Below are 24,859 nucleotides of genomic sequence, written 5' to 3'. Positions count from 1 at the left end.
CTTGTAGGATATATTGCTTGCGTGACTATTATAAATTATTACCAATAAACATAAGTGGGAAACTGTTACAAAATATAGCCCTGAGCAAAAATTGACACTGTTTGAAACGACGAGACTTCTTTACATATGCAGATCATATGTTTTATCCTTAAAATATAGGAAAAAATGGGTCAGAGATGAAAACCACAACAGAGAGCTGTGTATTTCAATGGTAAACATACTGCATCACAAGCTATAATAGAGTATTTCAGTGTTTCAGCTAAAATCATTTCTAAGGGATCTAATTGAATTTAAATGCTAATGATAAAAACGTTTACACTCACTGACAACATTTTAGGTTTGTATTTTAGACATTTGGGGTTTTTTTTTGCTTTCTAATTATCTAGGGACAACTTCAGTGGATTGGATCTTTGGCTCGTGCTGTTTTTTGGTTTTCTCTTTATTCTCATAGTTATGCTTCATGGTGTTCTTTGGCACACAGAAATATTAAAATGGAACTTGAGCACTTGGAAATGTGGGGACAGTTGAGAGCCTGGGCACTCTTCACCTTTCCCCTTGCGACTGATTTTGCTTTGCACGTTTCCTTCTACTTGTTACAGATCAGATGAAAATTAGATAGTTGACGGTCCTCAGTTATTGCAAATTATTTCTTCCTAACAATTTTGTGGCATTTTGTACATCTGACACAGAAGCCAGGGAAATTCTGTAGCTTCCTTTCTAGTTGATGTAGTTTCGAGCACTGTATGCAGACTCTTCTAGCTCTCTTCAAACTGAATGGTGGTGCTGTGTCAGTGTTACTTCTGACCATTACTTTTTAAATATTCTCTGTTTCTTTTCAGCATCTATGGAAACACTTTAATGAAGCCCTTAAAAATAATAATAAAAAACCTTGCATTGGGAAGCTGCTTAGTATTAGAGTCTGATTTGATTTTAGTTTACTAAATTATCATAAATTGTTGGCTTAGTATGTTCCACTAAGTCTATGAATAACTATCTCTTCTAGTTTTTTTTAGGGTGCTTTAGAAGGAAAAGACACTAACATTGGTATAGATTTCATCAGTGGACCTTGTGAAAAGAATAGAAGGTTCAAAGTCTCAATACACTGAACTTTAAATTGTTTACATTTCTTAGCGACAACTGATTAGTTTAATTAATAGAGGATATAATATTTTGTTTTATTTGTATTTTTAGGCTGTTTCAATTATTTCTCTTTTTGTCTTAATCTTTACACATGGAAATAAATTCACATTAAACATCGGTGTCCCATCTGCTCATACTTGTGCAGCCTAAGCAGTGGAGGGCTGGTGGGAAGAAGGAGAGAAGTTACTGTGCTGTTGTTCTTGGCCACAATGCCAACCTGAGGTAGATATCTCTGAAATACTTCCCAGGTAGTTTCAACTGGGCATAGTATCCCCGGTATTATTCCTCTAAAACTTATCCTTTATCCCAGTAGTAGCTGCAGCTCACTGGTAAATCAGGTGGTTTCTGTAAAGGATCTGTAAACACATTTTAGGATTCCCATTGTGTGCATATGTGAAGATCTGTGCACAGTGAAGATTCTGTGCACAGCGCTGCCTCATGAAAGCCTATTTGCAAGGATTCTGACAAAAACTTCAGCTTCTCATTTGTGGAAAGGAAGTATGGCATTTTTGTTAGTTTGGTTTTATCTGATCAAAATGTCTGTGACATCATAATTCTCGTGGGTCCGTACTACATTTTTCCCTCTGTTCCCACTGACCCATGTTCTCATGTGTGCTCTTGTATTTGCTGCGTAACCCCTTGCAAACAGTGCCACAATGAGGAGAGTCAAATGGAGTGTATCTAGTTCTTGAAGGCAGCAGACGAGAAGGTGCAGTGCTGTGTGATGCAGCGTAGCGCACAGGAGCAAGGATCACTGGCCAAACCCTGCGCTCAGGCTTTAGCTGGAAGGCCCAACCTTTTGGTAGCGATGGTGCCAGCTGAGAACCTTGCAGCAGCCAAGCTCCTGTGCACACAGCACTTGTAACCAGTTGCCAGTGGTGTTCTTGGGTACACGAGCCTTAGCCTTTTCTGCAGGGCTAATGATGAAAGCCACTGTGCTTTCATTCTCCTCAAGGGTTAGGATTGCATCTGACACTGGTGTGATTGGGCAGTGTGGAAGAAAGCTTCTTGTCCCTTGCTACCCTTGTTGAGTACTCCTTCAGAGAAAAACCAATGTCCAAGGCAGAGTCTTGGGTTTGCATGTTTGTCTTTGTTTTTTAATTAGTCCAGCACTGGTGAAACTTCAGAAGTATGGGAAAGTGATGTGCTTTTGCATCAATGAATGTTCAAGAACTTTCACTGTGACTAGAATCTTAATATAGGAAAATATAATCCACAGTATCACTCTATAATGCAGGCTTTTTAACAACTATTTAAGTTTAGCTTCATTTCTATGATCTAGATGAAAATATTTTTTCAAGTATATACCCTGCCCTGGATACTCTTTTATATTTTATAGGATGCCCCGATCTACTGTAGATATAAACCAGTTTCTGGTTATGAGATCTCTGCATTACCAAAATTTCACTCCTGATTATGAAACTTGCTAAATAATCTAAAGAAATCTGTAGTGAAATTGTTAGTTCTCATGTAATCAGATTACACACCTACAAAACATTTTCTTAGGTTTTTAATATCCTGAAAGTCACAGCTCTGAGGCAGTCTGCAGTTCAAACTTCATTTTCAGTTCTTAGAGTGAAGTCATTTAAGTAAATAAACAGAAGTGGCACGTCATTTATAGCTCGTGCCAAAGTATGCCATATGCCAGTCGGAATTAATTTGTATGAATCCTCATATATGTGAGCTTATAATAATCACAGTGCAGATACACACTCATGCACACTTGCAATACTTTAAATATACAGAGGTGCCATCCTACCACAGCTCTGCTTACTTTTACTGTGTCTCAAATCACCTTCCTTAATTGTTTTTTTTTTTTTTTCACTTAATGAAAGGCATATAAATCTCATTGCTAAATAGCACTATGATATTTGATAGTAAAAATAAAATCCCTCCTACCTTTCTTTGTGAATAGCCAGATGGATATGTTTACCCTTTAGAGAAATTTAGACTTGATATTTTTGTTATGTTTTGTTTTCTTGCTGGTAATTACGTTGGCACTTTGCTGATCTCCCAGTTGTGCATTATTACAATGGAAGGTGACAATTTGATTGTCTTCAGTTGGAGAAACAAGTAATTTTATATTCACCAAGCTGTCAGGTAACACTACCGCACAGCACTAAGAGCTCCTGGCAATATGGTTTGGCACCTATATTTAACTGCCTTGATGCTTGCGTAACCTCTACTGAATCAGAAATAGTTTGTCTGCTAAAATGTTTTTAGACTTGTAGTGTAAGGTTTTGATTAAAAAGACAATCCATAACTGAATTGCAGAGCTGTTGTTTCATGTTACATGGAGGTACTAATTAGGTGGTTTAGTGCAACTGGTTACAGGGGAGCCTGAAACTGAGACTCCTCAGTGCCTGCCGAGCTGATCTGCTTGACTGAGAAACCAGAATTCAGAAGACTGGGAAGAGGGAGGGGCAGGAAATCTGACTGGGGACAAAACGTTTCACTTCTGTATTAAGTTGTGCAGTGGAATGGCACGTGACCTTGTGTTTTTGCACCTGTAGGATGGTAAATTTAGTGTGTAACTTAGCACATGGCATCTTAGTACCTCCTAAAGATTATCTGGTGGAATAAAAAAAGGTCAGAATGCCGTATTCTACCATTGCAGTTGGTGTCTCCTAGAGCACTGAAAGGATTTAATGAACCTTTCAGGAACTCCTTGCCCTCCATGTTTAGGTTTGGTGAGAAGAATTTTGAATTATTAGAACAAGTTCTTTATGGGCTTTATTAGGGAAAAAAATAAATCTAGTCTTTTGAATACATTCTCAGCTCCAAGTCTAAATGTGCTAAAATAAATTCTTAGTATTTTTAGTCATCCTTTATCAAAAACATTTATGTAATCCTTTATCTAAACAATTAAGTTATTCTATTCCATTAAAATATGTGAATTAATGCTTATTTATAGCAACCATTGTTTTTAAATTTTATTATTAACAATTGCTTTTATTTATATTGCATATTCTGTTACTTGCTGCCTAAAACAACAAATCCTAATAAGTTGCTGATGGATAAGTTCTTGGCATGTTCCCTCTTGTTCCCATAGTTATTGGTAAAGATAGCTGGAAGTCAGTACTGCCTTTTTTCTTTTTCCAACAGTAGGAAATTGGATATCCAGAGACACATGGTGTAGTCATAGGACTTTAAAGGCAGTCGTCACTGAGAGGCCAATACTGACCAATTAAACAGAGGTGGTTACGTGATGTAACATTATCAGGAGAAACAATTCATGAGTCAAAGCATTCCAGGGCATATGAGCTCCAGTCCAAAGAACAGTCTCAAGCTGTTTAAATAAAGTGACAGGAATATTGTCAGCTAAATATAAACTATAGAAAATATTAACTTCAGTGACTGAAGATGAGCACAGCCCAGGTGCTAAATGATTATTCTTTCACTGCCCTTTACTACTTTCAATGTGAGTTCACCTTTGGCATGTTTCAGTGAAAACTCCTGGCAGTAAATAGAGAGAATGGAACAGTTAGCCTTCTAGAAAGGTAGGTTTATTTTTTGCATTTTATGACTCCAAGTAAACACTTCATATTTTCACTGAAAAGTCATCATGGGCTGTGAGGCTGTTTAGCTGCATCCATTTTAATGTTTTCAACAATTGGATGGATAGCCAGGAACTTGTTCCCCACCCCTAATATTTTATTGTGGCTACATGGCTGGAGCAGCTTACTTTAATGGCAGAAAGAGAACAGCTTTCCAAAAAATTTCCAAAGGGCTGCTAGCTCTCACATTGTTTGATTATGAGTAAGAAGTACCGTAAAAAGTTGTTCCAAGCTCTGTGAGCCTTGAGGAAGTTTGAACCTGAAGTCAAACTTTGTGACTCGTATTCATATCTATTAAGAGAACTGTAATTTGTCTGGTTTGGAAAAACAAATGCAAGAATAGCTCTGCCTGTATATCTTGGAAGCCGTGGGTGTATTGCTTAGCTTGATGCTTATCTCAGCTAGAGATTTGGGTGCCCAGTTAACATGCTGCTGTCATTTCTTGAATTATAGTTACTTCATTTTCACAAACTTTTATTTCCACGGTAATTACTACTGTTTTTTATGACTACCTTAAACTGTTTAATATTGAAATGTTGTTTATGATTGATATGTAACTAATTCTTGTAGTGTCTCTGCAAAATGAAACCTAGGAAGAGCTTGAGGGAGATGAGCTGATTTGTGTAAGGCCTTGTTGTGGCTCTGAACAAGAAACAGAGAGTGGGAGACTTTTTCCTTTGCTTTGCTGTCATTTTATACAAATTCTATGTACAAGGATTTATGTTAGGCTGTGGGGCCCTGGGAGACTGAAGTCTTTTACTAGTTGTTCATTTGTGTTACCAAGGCTCCTTCAAATCAGATATGAGATTTCATAATTTTAGGAAATAGCTGTTTATTCTAAAACGGCAGGCAGATTACAGCATTAGATTTACAGTGAATTACGTTAGCGTGTCCACACAACATTGTTTTCCAGAGGCAAAGCTACAAAATGTTTGGGCTATTGGCAAAGCATTTTCATTTTTCTTTAAGCCTGTCTGACCACTGCTGTTAACTGCTATCTGTATACATAAAAAATAAAGGTCAGTTTTCCTGAATATTTCAGCTATGATAAACTAATTCTCAGTTAGAAATAAGTAAATTATTCCAGCAGCTAGTGTGCAGCGATGTCAGTTTGTGCCATGCTACATCAGGCCCATGCTGAAATGAACTTCCATGGCAAAACAGATTGCATAAGGAGTGCTCCATGGGCATACATACACTTGAGTCTCAGAGGAGGTCTGAGAATCCATGAAAAAAATAGAGTTGTTGACTGGTAAGCTGCTGGGCCATAGGTATTAAAGAGGAAGCTGTGGGCAGTGCAGGCAAAGACGAATATGCACTGCATTTATTTTATCACAAATCTGGGTGCTGACTTTGTAAGAGAGAGCCCTGTAAGTCATTTGTAAAATTATGGGAGAGGTGTGAGCGTTTGTTGCTCTTTTGGAGTGATGGGGGGAGGCTAAGCTGCTGGGGCTGCTTTTTACTTTTCACTAACCCCAGGTTAGCTTAGAAGTTTAGAAGGAAGTATTTAAAAGGTTATGAGTATGTCTAAAAATGGTTTCTTTTAATTTATTTAGTTCTGGAGTCACCGAAGCACTTAGACATGTGCTTAACTTTTTGAAACAGAGTAGTCCAATTTGAAATTAGTGGACTGCTTGCATACTTACAGTTAATCATGCACTTAAGTACTTTAATCTGGCACTTTGGGGAAAAGGAATGGAGACTGTTCATAAAAGCTCTGTAAGTGAATGTATTTCTAATCTAATCGGATTCCAATCTACTGTTGGAGTTGTAGACCTGGGTTATGTCTATACTGCAGTCAGTAAAGCAGGATGAATTAGTCCATCTGAATACCATGCTACTGTACTTGGAGTGCTGTCAGAAATGAGCTTGTTTAAAATGGGTTTGGATATTCCAGGATTACAAAGCCGTCATTTGTGTGGCTGCAGTGTAGACATGCCTTTATGTTTCTGAAAGATTTGAGAGGGTGGAGCAGTGCAGAAGCTCATTGCCGGCCAAATACAGGTCTGCTTTGTCATTTACCTCGTTGTTATTGCTTAGTTTATATGCTTTTGAAATACCGACTGGTCTACTGTACCATTGTTATGAGATTTCATTGATTATAAAGCTTCTATCTAAAAAAAAAGAACAGGCAAGGAGAAACCATAGAAAAATCTTAGAAAAAAAAAGTAAAGTATAATTGCATTTAGGAAGGTATAACACAATGCCTGTAGGAAAAAAAAAAACAAACCTGATGCTTTGAGAATGTAACTGGTAGTCTTCATTGGAGCAGAGACATTTATTCTCTAGATTAACATATAAGTTATGTCATATATATAATAGAGCCACCTCTTTAGTTTTACGTAGGTGAAACCCTAACCCTTCCGTTTTGGCTTTACTGCTTTGATATTGAGGCTGGCTGAAAACGCGGTCCAAGCCTTGCCTTTGATAAAAGATCCCACTCTTTTTCAGCTTCAAGTTCAGAATGAGACAGAATTTATTCTAGTTTTGGAAAATCAAGGTGCAGATTTTTTCTAATTCCCGAAATTGAGTAGGTGAAAAGACTCCAGCTAATTAGGGCTTTTTCTAACCTTTTTTCATACCCATTAGGTAGATTTTCTACCTTTAGTGATTGCAGTGTTCAGCTAATCTGTCAATTTAACCAAAGCAACAATTTCACAATGTAGTTTTCTTTCTAATTGTGTGCTGTGTAATCAATATACTGATATAATGTGAGTGTAATTTCCTCTCTTATTTTATCTCCACTGCACAGTATTATAAATAAACAGCTAAAAAAGAAAAAAGAAAGAAAAGCACCAAACAAATCTGTTGCATCTTCTTTTAAGATTGTACCACTGTAGACACTTGTTCTAGTAAAGTAGAATTGGACCCACTTGATTGCATTTAAATTTTTCATGCTTCAGCAGTTTGTCTGGGAGCACAGTAAAGAAAACCCCCCGAGCGAGGATAGTTTAGAATAATAGAACTTGATTTTGTGTATTATAGCGGCACCATTTGCGCTGCTGTAGTTAGGGTTGTGTCAGCACTTCCATTATAAACCCCTGTTTGCAGGGGTTATAACTAGGGAGATATTTTTTATCAGAAACTTTTTTTTTTTTTAAATCATTTGAGTGAATTTAATTGATAATAGGGGGAAAAATAAATTACAATGGAAATTAGTAAATTTCAGATACCTTTTACAAGCCGTATTTACTATTAATAGTGATTTTTTTTCTTTCACTGGAGATTTTAGTAAATGCATTTTGAATATTTTAAATGTAAAATTGTGAAATTATAATGGCCTAAAATTGGACTGTTTTTTGTGCTCATGGTTCTACATTAAAATGTTTAAACACAACCTCTTCTATGGTTTGATGTTACTATAAACTACTTGAGTGATCCAGATCCTTCTCCCCTCAGTCCCAATAACTCAGGCCTTGAGTTATTGGCTGAATTCTGCCTTTGGACCTTATGGACTTCTATGGAATGACTCCTCCTGTTTAAGTAAAACCAAATGTGCAAAGAGTAAAAACCTGCTGGGAGTCATTGACTGGATGACACCCAGTCACAGAATTTATACAGGTTATACAGTTTAACTGGTCATAATCTTGCCACAATCAATTTCTGAAGCATAACCTGGGACCCCTAGAATACCTGTACATGTGAGGGTATTGATTTAGTTAATGATTGTGCCGAGAAAAGCAGCTGGAGGCTTTGACCTAGCAGGGTCCTGCATCTCTGTCCCTTTTACCCTAGTGTTTAAAATCTAGCAGTCGAAGGCTGGAAAGGAAACATGAAGTACTGACCTCTGGCCATGATGGCTGCACCATGATGGCTGCACCTGGAGTTCCAACAGAGCTATGGAGAGAATGGCAAGAGAAACAGGCCTCTGAAAATTGTGATGAGGAGAGCGGGTGCCTGGGGGGCCTGCTGAGTTCCTCCTTGTAGGCTCCAGGCCTACAGGTAACAGTAAAATGCCAGCAGTAGTGGAGGAAATGGGTTGGAGGAGCTCAGAAGCACCTCAGGTCTGCTCTTGACCCATTCTGGTAGCCTAGTGCAGAAAACAATTGTGGGGCATGACTTCATATTGGTAGTGAATGTGACTTTGTCAATGCAATTTGATTTTTAAGGTTAAGATATCCCCTTTTCTAGATGCAATCAAATTAAGAAGAGAACATTAATACAGCTTCGTATCTATGTGTTTAAAACACGGTGAAGAAGAGGGAAGTCTATTAGCATATATGGCAGGGGAAAGGTGCTTCCACTCGAGCACATTACCAGCAGATAGCTTTACTGAGTGGTCACTTGAGGAAATACCAAAAGCCTGTTTATGAAATAGAGGTGAAGCCTTTCTAGACTAATTATATTCAGCATGTAATTTCTAAACTTCAGTCTGAATTTTGATTTTCAATTAACATTCCCAATTTGAAGATAATTTTCTATTTAATGTAATTGCAGGAAATAATTTATTGGCTGATTAAGACTGAGGGCCCAGCCTTCCTTAAGAAAACAGTCCCTAACAAACCAGCCTTTAAAGCCAACTCGTAGCTTTGGACAGATTCAGCCTATTTTTGCAGCTGCAGAGTTGTGTTTAATTAGGATTGTGCACTATTATTCATTGGTGCAGTTAGTAGTTGAAATTATTCTTAAGAGACATTTTCATTTCGAGTTTTGTGTCATGATTAATTTATAGTGAAGAAACAGCCATAGCTATTGCTTTTTGCAGAAGCTCGTTCGGTTTGAAACGGGAATCAAATCTGTTGAGAAGGTGAAAGCAAGGAAAATCCCTTATTGTGACTTTCAGTTTTAATGCCTAGTTTTCAAATCGTATAGAGCGTGGTAAGATTACTTATATTTTCATGTGAGTGATTACATTAACATGACCATTTTAATGAGAAAAGGGAAAGTAAACCTTTTATTTTATCTTGGATCACAGCAATTATGAGCCAGAACCTTTTGAAGTACATGCAGTAATGCCGGCTGCTGAACTCTTGGCATGTTCTCTGCAGCATCAACACGAATTCTTTAGCGTAGTACAAATGTAATACACGGTTTAAATTCCTCAGTTCTGCTTATTGGCAGCATTGATATTAAACTGCCACTTACACTTAGGCTCCTCTAAAGAAAATGCAAATGTTTTTTTTCCCCCACCAGTATCGAGTTTAAGAGGCAGGATTATCTCTATTTACAGAATTGTTATTCTAAATAGGTATCAGTGTTTTAATATGTTTCAAAGCACTTCAAAGCTTGTAATACTTTTATATAGAACTGTACATAATTAGATTAGCCGATCCTATATTAATTTTTTTTCACTGTAGGATACTAAATCCAAGCTCACTCATTAATTGTGAGAAATTTAGCATTAGCTGTTAAATCCTATGTGAAACACGGGCTGCTACATAAAAACTACTTTTTAAATTGGAATTAACTTAATTATTTTTCTTTGCACTTGATATTTCCTTCGCTGTAATATTCATGAAAGCATGTGACAGATTTGTAAATTTAACTGTTAGTCTCAGATTTCTAGGCCCTTTAATCAGTATTTATTTGTCTGTAGAAACAGTACTAGCAAGTTAATGATTTGCTAATTTGAAAAATGCTCATGTGGTTTCCCATGTTAACTGATTTGTGCATTTTTAAAGAAATGGTATGAAATCAATTATTGTTAAAAAGCAATTAAGGTGAAGATCTTATTCCTTGGTTTCTCTGCAATTTCAGTGTCCAGGATATTCTAAAGTTACTAAAAACTGGGAAAATAGCTAATATATTTTGGCTGTCTACTTTCAGGTTTATTAATGGCAGTTTTAACAGTTGCAGTTAATCTTATTAGAAATTTTAAACAAAGTGTTTTAAGATTTTGTGTTGAAGTCAGTTATATTTTCATGTAAGTGCAGTTATATTTTCATGTGGTGAAAGCGGTGTTTCCATATGTGATGGTAGTAAGAGACCATTATTAGAAAGAGACATTTAACATAAATCAATGCATTAGACTTTTAGGTCATTTAATGTAATTTGTTGAAATATATCCTGCTCTCGATGCTTACTATGAAATGAAACATAATTATTTCAGATTTTTAGTTCAAACTGTAAAAGATTAATCTCTTATTACCCATCCATTTGATAAGCCATTCACTTTCCCCATGAACATCTCAGCATTTTCCAAATGTAAAGCTAGATAAAAATTTAAACAGGTAAGGATCGGATACAACTTTAAACAAACAGCAAAAGGACTTATTTTGAAGAATCTGAAATGGAGTTGAAAATTCTCATCTCTGCAGAAAATAGCTTCTGCTTGCAAGGAAGGAGATTAAAAGAACATGTGGGACCTTATCCTCCAAAAATTTGCTTATAACCTTCAGATTACTTATGTGACTAAGAGTTTAAAACTTGAAATCTTATGGTGAATCAACATGAAAATAACAGTAGGCTAACTTCTTTTTTTTTTTTTTTTTTTTCCTGGCTGGAGAAAATTACATTGATTGACAAGTCTAAATGAATAGAATAACATCACATTACTAATCTTGACAGTGACTGGACATTAGTGAAAACTTCATGTCAGTTGTTTGGATTTGGTTCCCCAAACCTGTGCTTATAAGAGTACTTTGACTGCGTATGGTTAATTTTAATTGATGCAGGCAAGCGTACCTTCTATACCTTCTAACTGGTGTGTCTAGAGGACTGTTTGAGTTTGATTTTTTTGTTTGACACAAATGTTTTCTTTTTGTCTCCTTATTTTGCAGAAGAATGTCTTCCAAGCAGGCTACCTCTCCATTTGCATGTGCAGCTGATGGAGAGGAAACAATGACCCAGGACTTAGCATCACGAGACAAGGAAGAGGGCAACAGTGATCAGCACGCGACCTCTCATCTGCCTCTACATAATGTAATGCACAACAAACCTCACTCTGAGGAGCTACCAACTCTAGTCACGACCATCCAACAAGATGCTGAGTGGGATGGAGTCATCTCAGCCCAACACAGAATGGTGAGTTTCACAGTTCTTGAACTAGCTTTCTAAATTAGTATCCTAAAAGGCTGTTCGCTTCTGTTTTGAAAGACATGTTCAGTAGAATCATTCAAGTGTGTGAAGCTTTTTAAATGTTAGTGTTAGCAATAGATCAGCATCAATATGGTATAATTGTAAATTATAACTGTATAATCTTGTTAAGTATACAAGTCTATATGAATGAGGTCATTTGATGAGTTCACCTTCGGAAAGGAAATGCATCTATTTATCATGTTTTCATTCATGCCTTGATTTATGTCATAACCTCTCTAGATCATATATTCAAGCATTAATTTCTGACAGGAAGGTATAGCTCACAACTGTTTGTCATCTGCAAAGTGTTGCATTGAAGGAAGAAACTTTAATGTATTTTTTTACTTCTCTCTCAGAAAGGGAATTCACCAAACCTACAATATTATACCTTCATACTACAACAAAGAAGCTGGCATTTTAGCTGACACAATCATCCTGCTATATTTATAGAAAATCATAACTTTTTGTGAAAGGGAAATGTGTTTGAGTAACTGTGTCATGCTTTTCTACTCTAGATCATCTGTTTCCATACAAGTGACATTAGAAATGATCAGAATTTTTGTCTGTATTCTCTTCAGTATCCCACTTAAAATTATTTTGCAGTTGTAATTCTGTCCTTATGCATCCCCAAAACTTTGCAATAAACAAGTAGACTGAATGAAGACTGAATGGGCACAGCATCTCATTCAATTTATTTTCCTTGAATGTGTTTATGAGGAACAGAATTAAGGTATGTGCAGCACCCAGGTGTGCTGTAAATTTAGAAGATAATAATTCCACACTCTCTATAAAGTGACTTTCACAAACACTGAATTTGTGCAGTTAATGTGTTTTCATAAAATTTCTTTTGCATTTTCATTAAATATCTATAAGCAGATATTTACTGAGGAAGTGTCTTGATATTTTTTTCAGAGCAAATCAGCAGCTAGCATAAAAAAACTGTAGATTTTTTTTTACATTTCTAACAAATATTTCAAATTTGTGGAAAAATAATGATGCTATTTCAGTCATCAACATAGAGGCTGGAATTCTTCATGCATTTTGTGCTACCTAAAATTCAAGAGTTAAGTAAATAATAGCAATTAAATAATATCTATTCTGTTAATGCAGGTTTTTGTTAGTTTCTTCTCAAAATCTAATTGATTCAGACTATCAGACCAAACTAGAGAAGTTGCCTAATCTGTAGTGCACCATCTAAGCTACTGTAGGTCTAAGATATTCCTAAATCTATGGGCTACTTTTACAAAGAGTTTAAAAGATGCAAATGTAAAAATGGCTTTAAAGAAGAATGATTATAGATTAGTAATTTTGCAAGGTTTTAAGTTGTATATATGGCTTCTATGCAGAATTTTCAACTGGAATGACAGTTTGGGTGGAAAATCATTCCTTTGCACAAATCATGCAATAAGCTTATAAAAAAAAAAACAAAAAAAACCCTCTTTCTGTGTTTTCAGAGGGGAAAACCAGGATATAGAATAGAAAGTGTTGATCAAATCTGTAGATGAAAAATAAATCTGTGAATTCATCAGTCACTTTCCCATCCAGTGAGGCACATGCACTCTGGGAATTTCAGTCTTAGAACACTAATACCATAGATGAAGTGACTTTGTGTCCCAGAAAGAAAGGTATTCCTAACCTCTGGGAGCCCTCAAAGCATTTGCTTTTTATTCAGGCTGTTCTTTTGACTTGAAATATTAGCAAAAATGATATAAGCTTGTGCTGTGTGATTATCTGTACTTACTGGCATTGCTCTAAACTAAGCTTATGCTTACAGCACCAGAGTGCGATCTCTGTTTTCCTTCTTAATGCTGCACTACCATGTCAACGCTTGCTGTACCTCTGGACAAGCATGAATCAATACCCAGCTTATCGTGTTTCAGAGCAGGTGCATAAACTTTGGTTGAGTGACTTAGCACTCTGTTTTTCCTCCCTCCTTTTTTTCAGTGAACACTTCGTCATATACGTAGATGAATGTCCTGAAAATCATTAAAAGTTTCCACAATTCCCTTGGGTCAAATCTTGTGGTGAATGTATGTCATCCTTATTTAGGTAGCTCTCAGCTAAACCAAACAGATTTTTTTGCCTAGCTAAAAGCTGGGCATAATTTACAAGTCTTGGCTAGAAAAACTAAGTTCTTGGGCATGCTATTTGGTTGCACTTAAATGAGATATAAAATGTAAGCAAGATTCCAGCGTGTTCTCAAGTTAGGTGAGTTAGATCACTAGTTAGATCACTGCTGTGAAGTGGTATAAAAAATATTTTTTCTTGTTGGGGGACTGTCAGCTAGGGTAACCTTTTTGACTTTTTTTCCTTACCTATGTCTCTAGTGAGGAATCCTTTAAGCCTCAATTAGTTGTGCAAAGTTTATCTGAAACACCTCATTCTTCAAGCAGGCATTGATACTGCTAGGAAAAATTCAGAAGTGTCTGCAATTTTCCTGATGAGATTTGCCTGAGAGGCAAATTCTAGAAGGTGGGTTGGACAGTTTTGAGATAGCAACCAGTTTTCTACCTAATAAAACCAAACTCCCAGAAGGTAAGTGCTTGCTGACCTTTCACAGACAGATCCTTTCAGAGCAGATTTGAAGAAGCACCTGCTCCTTCCATTTACACTAAAGGTAAAGACGTTGGTGCTGTCATTAAAATGCATCAATAATGTGTGTTGCCTGGTTAGAAGATAGTAAATTCACAGAATGCTGTGTCGACATATGGAGAGGAAAAAAATTATTTTTCAAGTGATACCTAATTAAGGACAAAATCCTGCTTCCTTTGTGCCTTTAAAACTACTAAGGATGTCACTGGAATTTGTGGGAGCACACATGCTAGGAGGGCTGTACAGAAGCTGGGTGAAAAAAGATACTCTAGCAGGGCAATTCAGCTGAAAAATATAACCGAGTTTTTTCTCATCACTTGTGGTATGCAGCACTTTCTGTAATATAAGATACCTTTAAACTGCATTGTGTATTATCATTAAAAAAAAACACCCCACACTGGCTAGAAATGTTTTCAAACTTTCACTCCCTTTTGATATCAGGCATTGCTTTCCACTGAGTCCTTTGTGTATTCTGAATGTCTGGAAGCCAAAATATTTTGTTTTAACTCCCACTCTGTAGTATTTCCCAGCTGTGTACTTATATGGTGTAATAAAAGGATTTAACAAATGGGAAATAGCAGCTGCATTTGGAAATTCCCTTTGTGCTCCCTTTTCATTTGACAGATTCAGCAATGTGTAACAACTGTAACGTCAGACCTGTAATGACTTACACTGCGAGTATCATATCACCAGCCAATTTGATGTTATAGTGGGGAGAAAATAAAACAACTGAAAGATTTGGGCCTGTAATTTCTTATTGCTGTGCTGAAAGGATTTATATGTATATTTCTAACTATAACTTCATATAAAAATACCTGGACTTGTGGATATTTATTGTTACCTGTAGTTCAACTAGAAAATAAATGCTATTTTAGGCTGAGGACATATCTTTTTGCTGCAGTGAACTGTAGGGAGGGGGTCAAAGTGTTACTAAGGTAATAGGGAAGCAACTCTTCTGCCTTCTTCCATGGACACTGAGTAACAGACAGGAGATTTTCTAAGTTGCATACAAAAGCTGGCTCTCTTGGGGCAATATACTGAGAGAGGATGAGAATGAAAAGCCAACAGAACTAACTTATACTAAATTTAATAGTAATTGAATTGTTATATCCCAATAGTATGTTAATTGGCAGCTATGTAAAGAAATGGAGAATCGTAATTTGTGCTTTATTCACTGGAGAACAAGTGATGCTCTTTATATTCATACAGAGCCTTAAACAGCTTTAAACAGGTAAATTATAAAGATTTTTTATTTTTGCCTTAAACTATCAGGAGAAAGCAGTGTCAACAGCAAGCTACAAAATCAGATGGACATGTGGTCTGATCCACTTAAAGAGATGGGTTGGTATGTTGCCATGGCTGTAAAGGCTAGATGTGGTCCTTCTTATGGACAGTAAATTTAAGCAGCTTTAACATAGTGAAATCACAGAGTCATAGAATAGCTTGGGTTGAAAGCCAGAATCTTTATCCAAATTTCAGATTTTAAAATTTTTTTTTTTTTTTCCTTCTCAAACTGTGAAAAGAAGAGGGAGACAAATTGTGTTCCCAACCCTAATCCCATTATGACAATCTGGTAAAAGGCAGGATTTCTGAATATCTTACAGGCACTGCAAAAATCACTGTATGTGGAACACAAGAACAGTGGAAGCCCTTTTTCCACTGGTATTCCTCTCCTGCCCACCACCACAGGAGTATGCAAACAGTGTGTGCATGCACAGAATAAAGGCATCCACAGCTTCTTGGTTTACCATTACATGAAGCATTATAGCAAGATGCTGTTGGGAAGAACCACAGCTGCAAGCAGAGTCTAAAGAATGTGTGTTATTTCCCTATGACTGAGAAAAACACACAAATATACATGTAACTTAATTATCATCAAAAAACTACGTTTCCCCATATATTTTTTAACATTGTTCAAAGACCCTTTGGGTTTAGAAATGAAATTTCTTTAATTGGGTTTTATGTCAGATGGGAACATTGACATATATTTCATAATTATGTCAACCCTGTTTTCTGTTGACTTCTTGCCAAAAAGTGAAAAGCATGCTACCTTTCCACTGTCTCAGCATATCCATTTCAGTAGTACTGATGGCAGATTTGCATATGCAGGAGGAAAAGAGATTTGTATTCGTATTTGTTACTTTTAAATCATTTTAAATCACCAAGTGTCAAATTTAATTTTGTATAGCTTTAGCAAAACTCCTGCTATCAGAAAGACAGAAATGGGCAGTATTCAGGAGGTGCGTAGCGTCTGCTATAAACAGGCATTGTTCTGTCACGCGCCCTCACATGCATCTGTGCTATTAACTTCCCTTGATGAAAGTCCTTCCTTTTGTGGAAAATAAACTCACGTTTCTAGGAAAAATCATTGAAAAATGTTTACATGTGCTAAATGCTGTGAATTTGTTGTTGTATAAATTCATGGCTTCAAATTGTTAAAAGTTACAGGTACAATTACATGTTTTGAATTTGTATTTTTAGTTCATTTTTGACGGGATATGAGCATATAAAATTCATCAAATATAAATGCCCTAAACTCTTGCAATTCCGTATCTGCTAAACTGCTCATGCAGCTGTTACTTGCTTGTACAAATTTGAGTTTTGTGATGATTGAAAGCAATTCTATAGCGCTTGTGATATTATTTCTGGATGTCAGGTAGTGCATTGAAATTTTTATCTAACTAGAAAGATAAATTATTTCACATGCAATAGCACAGTGTTTTGATTCAAAGAGCATTCAAATATATGCTTGGCTTGACTTTATTAGAACTACCGACAACTGTCATGTTAAGTACATGTAAAGGTCAGAAAGATCATGTACTCAGTTTTAGTGGTTTGAGCATTAAAATGTTTACGTTTCAAATTAAAACAATAAAACAGTTCCCTAAAAATGTGTAGGGTATAGTGCATAATGTGGTAAATTTACTTTGGGAAAAATCAAGCGATTTTTCATTTTTGCATTTGTTATACTTTTCATTATTTTTATTTTGACATTGTGTAGTTTAGTTTTGTTTACAAATGTCCGATGTTCTGGGATGAATTGTGTTTGAATAGGATTGATCATCACCTGAATTCTGCACAAAAGCTTTGTAGGTAATTTAATCTCTAAACCTGTAGACATTTTATTCCTTACCCTTATTTTAAATTTTCCCTTTTTTTAATAATGCAAATTCTGAGGAGTTTTAAAATCAGTTCTGTATATTGACACTTTTTTTTTCTTTTTTTTTTTCTTTTCTTTTCTTTTTTTTTTTTTTTCCCCAAAAGTAGGAGCATTAACATGCTCTAAATTGTTAAATTTTTTTCCTTGGGCAAGAAGGAATCAGGTATGCATGCTGATTAACATACTCCAGTCATTAACATGTGATTATGTGGGCTGCATATTGAGCACCTGCCAAAAGATAAAATCCAACACTTTACTACATCTGTGCAAAGACTTTTTGCATTTCTTTTGTACTTTGACAGCTCAAGAAAAAACAGACTTTGGTATCTCTGTCCAGCATAATAAAACTGTGTACATAACATGTCTTAATGGAGGAAGGAAAGATACTACTTATATTTATTTTAATCTTTGAGGCCATGAAAAATCCAGTGACCGAGACTTACAGAGCACCAAGTGTAATATGAATCTCCTAATGTAGTGTATCACTGACATTCATATACAGTTTACAACATTCCTGCATGTTTATAAGGATTATCTGTTCTGGGGTTCAGCCAATGTTATTCTAATTCACAACAGTTTTATGTGATACCTTTATGTCTCATAAATGTCTTGTTTTTATTTCAATCTTCCAAATGTTTCATCAGTGTTTACCTTAAAGAAATACAAGTACTCTTTGCAGCAGGCTGGTTTCCTGCATGCATTCCTCTGCAAATGCTAACAGGGAAACATAAAACATGTAGTAGATGTCATGTAACTATATACAGAGAAGGATTTCCATGTGCATTTGATATTGCTAAAAACATAAATACAAATTTTATTCTGATATTTCTAATAGATCTAGCTGTACGTTGGACAGCTATGAAGACCTAATAGGAAGAAGTTGGATATATACAAAGTGGTCTGGAATATCCAAGCCACACAGTCCTTGTTTGATTTGGCAGCTTCTGGCAGCATACATCATAAAGTATGTGTCTTTATTTACTGAAAAGGTAAACAGTGCTAATCAGCTGGGACTGATCACAATGCATCTTTAGTTTCAATTTAGATGAGAATATAAATCTAAATACTCATTCTACAAATGGTTCTTCCATTACATTTTACTTAGTGTGAGCATTTAACCAAAATCCAGGGCACAAAGTCTCAATACTGCTGTGTTTTATTGCCCAGCCTAAACACAGGGAGCTAAAGCATATGGTATTTGGATGATTAAAAAAATTCTCAGCATTTGACTCTTAAGAAAGTACACGAGTTTTGTTCATATGTTTTGATAGCTAATTGTATGCTGTATAAAAATGACCGATCAATTTATTTATCTAATAATTTTGAGGTGATTTTCTGTTCTGGAATGGGAGCAAAATGTTTGTTTTTCGTAGCCTTTCTTATTTGTAAAGAGAAGGTTTTTAAATTGTAACCTTCTTTTCAGAAATCTCTCTACCGAAAAGTTGGAGTCTGGATTCTCCAGATGCTCCAGCAGCTGAGTTTGAAGGGATTGCAGTGATTAAGTTGCCATATTATACATCAAACAAAGAATTTGTGCCTATTCCAAAAAAGGTATCTAGTCTTGCACTGACCTGTTCATAAGGTCATGTTCATATTACGTATGCCTGATTATCTTGTCATCCCATTTTTAAACCTTTTACCTAAGTAAGTTTTTTCTTTTTTTCTTCTTTTAATACTTTGGTATACCTTACTTGGGCTAGAGCTAATATTTGCTGTTGTATAAGTTCTTAATGAGTTTTAGATAAGCATAAAAGGTGAAATGCAAGCTGTTTAAAAGAGTGCATTCAGCCTATATTCTGGCAGTGAAATCAGTGTAAGTTATATCAGAGTAAATGCTGAGTTAAAGACTTGAGGTTTTATTCCATTACTTGCCATTTACCCTCCCACTAGCATAATTTGCTGAGACTTTACAAATCATACTCTCTCAGTAGCTCATAGCAGTCATTCTCAAGCCTTGGATTTAAATAAATCTTCCTTAATAAAACTCCTATTTTTTTAAAGCAGATGAGAATTGGAAATTATCACTTAGATTTTTAATTTCTCTTAATTCTATTTAATTAAATTCCTCAAAATGGGAAACCTTTTTTAATGTAGTGATTGGAAATGATTTTGTAAACATTTGCTTTCATTATATGTTAACTCCAGACTAGTTCCAAGTGCCAGCATGCCTCTAGTACTTGGAATAAAAACCACTCTGGATATCCAACTTTCCTGGGGTGTTTACATGTGTCCCATTCAATACAGAGACAGATAAATATCCCCTTATAACAGAAAAGCCTCATCCACATAGAAATAAGCAATTCAGCTAACACATTTTATGTTAGTAATATTTGCTTTCTGCTTCTTCTTGGCCATTCATCCTGCAAATTCAGTTGAACTCTTACAGAAACAGCTTTCTCTCTGGCTATTAAGTAGGATTACAGTTGTCAGCTTTCAATCAAAGTTTGATGGCAGTTCTTCTTACTTTGCTGACTAACACAATGACCCTGCCTTTGTACAGCCCTCAGTTTCAGTTCCCAAGTTTTCCTCTTTTCTCAATTTCAGAGAGCAGCTCTGAGGCAGAAGCTATGCTGCCTACCCAGAGTGACAGTGAAAAGAGTCAGTGATGTCTCATTATTAAAATCCACAGCCTTGTGTACTCCTGCATCTAAGGCTCCCAACAGAGGATTGATTCTGTTCAACAGACTGTTGATCTGTGCTTAACCCTTCCAAAGAGAGACCTGTCCCACACTCAGCTGCAGAGTGCCTCTTCTCAGCCTTTAAATGTAGAGATCATTTGTGCTTAGGGTACTTGGGGGAAGAAGAAAGAATATTTAGTCGTGTTCTAGCCTACAATCTGTCACCTATGGAACTGTTATTTTATGTGTTTGCTCTGTTTTGCAAGTGAAAAGGCTTGGAAAAAGTTGTCACAGGTTGGGTCATGGTTTGGTGTGCAGATATTGCTGTAAACATTAGCTTCCTGATATGAAAAATAAAGGTCAACTTTTAATACCCTTATTTATATGGGTTACTGCAGCACTCCCTCATTTGCACTGTTAAAACTAGTGGACCCACAAGGAGAAAATGGTGCTACTTGAGCTGTTAAAATGTAGATACACACAAAAAAATATTTATAAATAATATATATTATTATATTTATTTAAACATTTAAATATATTATTATATTTATTGTTAGTGTAAAAGTAGTGATTATTTGTTCGATCCTCTCTTAACAGAAATAACTAAAAATCAAAACAAAACAAAACAAAAAACAAAACAAAACAGAACAACCCATAAGATTTTCCTTCTTCTGCAGAGAAACTAAGCAACTCTCTTTTGAAAGAATTTTACCAGTGTAACATTTGAGACCTAGTAAATGTTCATGTTAAAATATCATTGTGTCAGAGAAAGGGATGTGTCAAAATGTTTGTACATGTTATCTTAATGTAATTATAACAGAAGAAAATAACATACATTTGGACAGAGAGGGTCCCCAACTTTATTTGAGGATCCCCAACTTCATTTGGCTGTTGTTTGTAATTATTCAGAATTGTTTCTGCCATCAGCAAAACTGTACTTAAACCATTCACAGAAATGCTGAAGGAATGGCCAACTGGCCTATTGTAGTCTGCCCCAAACAGCCTGGAAAACTGGTAAGGCCATTCATGTTGAAATAGCCATATTCAAAGCAACATTGTGCTTGGTTAAAAAAAAATGCTGCCACTAATAAAAAGGCCAAGGATGGATGGAAAACTTTGACCATATCGCATTGGAAATACTAATGTTTTCTTATTTAAATATGACTGTGTGGTAAGTGGGGTCTTAAAATTAAGCAAAAGCATGATTTCTTGCATTGGCTGCATATCCCTATGTGAATTGTTCATGATATTGTAGTCATGCATTACAGATCTGATTTTTTTGTTGCTTGTTTTATGATTTTTTTCCCCCGTTTTCTTAAATTTTAATGCCTATAAATAGGTATTTAATCTGTTATAATAAGGACATTTTGATCAAACACACAAAGCACAGTGTGTTGAATGATCTGCAATAAAATTTTGACTGTGCTAATGGGCTGGCAAGGAAATGCATACAGGCAGAATGTCCTTTACCTTGATATTAAATGTACACATTTCAAAAATAGATTCAGATTTCCTTTTGGATAGTAAGCAGCTGGAATAGTGGTCCAGGCTGAGTTTCTGGCTTTAGCTGCTGGACAGTAAGTTTTTCAATTTCAGTCATCTTTGGAGGGAAATACCTTTGCAACTTGAAACGTATTTAAATCTGACTCAGAACAGCAAAGGAGAAGGCTAAAGATACAAAATCATACATTTTGTTTCTCTAAGATTCATCTCTAATTTTGTATCATAAGCCATTTCCAAATTTTATTTTATTCATTTCAGTTATTAATGGTGGGTAGTCTTGAAATGCTACCACTACGGTAGGCAAATAAAAACCTTTGGACTCCAGATCTTCTAGTGAGGGTATCTTATGTATTAATGCAAGAGAAGCAGCAACCAGCTTGTAGAGAACACAATACACACAGTCTACTGAGGACATCTGGACCATAAAGATATACTTCCTGTTAGGATAAGAAGTTACCTACACGCTGCAGACAAATTTGTGATGATTGGGCCTGCATCTGATGTATGGAATATTCGCACTTTTGGTCACCTGGTGGATGCTGAAACACAGAGATAATGTGAATTGCTCCATGAAAGATCAGATGATCCACAAAGAAAATTAAAATCTTCGTAACTTTGCTGTAACCTTTATTTAGTTTTGAACGGATAGAATATTGCAGTAACAACTGCCACTCAAATTTAGTTGAGTCACCTTTCTAGACAACTGAATGAATGCTTGCCTTGCTCCTCTATATTTTGATCTGTTTTGCCATGAATGTGAGTTTAATATAATCTTGGAATGAAGAAGGAAACTGCTAATTTCAGATACATAATAATAAAAATATCTATTGCGATTGGGTAGCTATAAAATTCGTAGCATATAAAATTTCATTTTTGCTACATTTTATTTGTAGATTATTCACAAATTTATCTAGAATCATGGAATGGAAATTACTTCATTTCTTGTAGATAATTGTAGACACAACTGATTCATATTTTTTCTATCTGAGTTCTGCTTTTATTAGATAAAGTACTTTTTTACACTGGACTGGTCTACAGTTTTTCCATTTGCCCATTTAAACCTTTGAATGCCTTTCAGTTTGTGCAGTTCTCCTGTTAAATCACCTACCACTCTTTTTAACCATTTCTGATTTCAAAAAGTATGGGGCCCAAAAAGCCATCCTTGCTGGGTTTCTGAAAGTATCAGTTTACCCACAAAACTGATAATATAAGATACTCATTTAGTTGAACAGATCTCATTCTTTTAGTGATAATCATTTTGCATTAATTCCATAAATGTTTGTGATTTTCACAGAGCTTAAATTTATCTCATCTCTGCTACGGACATTTCAGGCTTTTGGGCAAGAAAATGAAATGTGAGTGAGCTTCCTAACGGAGTTGGGACTTTAAAAGTCTTGCATTAGCAGTGAAGGAGTGTTGTGCTGCACCATGTACAGATCCAGAGAACTGAGGATAGGTTATCAGGAGGAAGAGCATTCAGTCATTTCTGTTTGCACCACAGATTAACCTTCTTTGTCTTTGGTTAAAACAATAGATTTAATGTTCCTTGCTGCGAAGCGAGCCTAGTGGGTATGTTTCTTGTACTGTAACAGAATGTTGGTTTCTTGAGAACAAAGTCCTTCCAAATTATTTAAGATCCTCTTATATTGTGGTCTTCAAAGATGTAAAATGCCACGTGACATAATGTTCTTCATTAAGGACATGGAAAGGACATCCTTCATTAAGGATTATGGAAAATTCATGTGTTAAGTTAGAAAAATATTAGAAAATGTTTTCTCATCTTTGTTATGATTTCTACCAATTTTTAAGAAAAGTGCAAAGCAGTTTCCAGAATATATCAAAGTTAAGAAAATCTTCCTTTTGTAAAAGAAAATAATTCAGCATTGTGCCATCTGAGCTACCTTTTTTTCTGTGTGATATCTGAGTCTTTATTGAATATGTGTGACTGGGCTGAAAATTTGTTCAGTGTTTAACTGCTGAAATGATGCAGGTAAAGATTTTGTTCTGTGTCACCTCTCCGTCTGGGCTTATGTAATTTTCTCCACTACTACTATGTTGGCAGGGATGCTGTTGCTTCTCAGATGCTACAGCATCATCTTAGCAAATAAATGCATTTTCAGCTTCACCAGTGGCAACAATAGTACTGTGCTGATCACGTATTGCTATGCTTGAGGACGATTTGTTGCCACTGCCTTCTGTGCAGTTCACAGCCCTTAGTTACCACACTTGCTCATGGTTAGTGAGCACTTTCTGCTATATTGCACAAGCAATTCATAATTCCTTCACTTCATGACTGAAGCAAAAATTTATGTATGACATTGTTGCCAGTGGTTAATGCTTTCTAATCCATCTTTCTTGAGACCTTGTTTCACCTGAGACTTTTCCAACATGTGTTTCTTCTGCACTGTAAATGGGTAATTCTCAGCTCATATTACTAGGGATATTATCATGCCCTGTGGGTAGAATGCTTTTTGATAGAACTATTAATTTCTCTCTTAATTCTTAAATATAATACTGCTCTTATTCTAAGTCTTTATTTAGAAGAAAATATGTTTTATGGCATTGAATATATCCGCTGTCATTATTAGGCTTTTAGTGAACAAAAAAGCTTGATTTTTTTTACCCCGATTTTTTAGCATTTCAGGTTTGATATCGTTAAAAATTATAATGAGAGTAATTAGAATAATTTTGGAAAGAGGAGTATGTAAGAAATTCCTGTGGTTGATTTTTTTAAGGGCAAACAGAAGGATTTGTTCTTTTTTAGCTAAATTCAGCAAATATCTGTGGTTGGAGATGAGAACTCTGAGACAGAAAATTTCCTGTGTGGCTCAACTTTTGGGTGATACTGCAAAACAAAGAAAATTTGGACATTGTTGATTGCTTTTTAATTATATCTATTGCTGTTATCTCTGGGCAAAGGAGATGAACTGTTTTTCTTCACTTTTTGTTATATTATATAACTTCCTTCTATTTTGACTACAAAATAGATTTTCTCATATGTGTAATCCTAGTACATGTATTTCAGCATACATTACTTGTTCTGATGTAAACTCATCTGTTTCCTCATTCTTGTCAATATTAGTCTAAAAAGTAACATCTGCTTTTGTATATGAGAAGCAATAATAACCATCACTCTCTAAGAAAAGTATATAATCTGAAGAGCAGTAAATGAGCATGGATGGATAATAAGCTTTGTTTAACTGAAGTGTATTCAATTGCTTTTTCTTGTTTCTCAGTCATTATTGGCCTAACTTTTCAAATATTAAAGTTAT

General features: G+C 35.6%; 1 protein-coding gene across 23 annotated transcripts in view; it reads left to right on the top strand.

Annotated features, from left to right (window-relative positions):
- Positions 1-24,859, top strand: part of SOX6 (SRY-box transcription factor 6) — a 411,364-nt gene that overhangs the window by 169,382 nt on the left and 217,123 nt on the right. For all 23 annotated transcript variants that reach the window (XM_090140518.1, XM_090140506.1, XM_031614025.2 and 20 more), the window contains one exon: positions 11,417-11,660. In XM_090140518.1, coding sequence (XP_089996644.1) covers positions 11,417-11,660 — 244 coding nt within the window. The remainder of the gene's footprint in view (positions 1-11,416; positions 11,661-24,859) is intronic.

Source organism: Phasianus colchicus, chromosome 5, assembly GCF_987193195.1.
Source record: "Phasianus colchicus chromosome 5, bPhaCol1.hap1.1, whole genome shotgun sequence".
In the NCBI taxonomy this organism is placed as follows: domain Eukaryota; kingdom Metazoa; phylum Chordata; class Aves; order Galliformes; family Phasianidae; genus Phasianus; species Phasianus colchicus.
The sequence above is the reverse complement of the archived record's forward strand: the minus strand, read 5'-3'. Positions and strand labels throughout refer to the sequence as shown.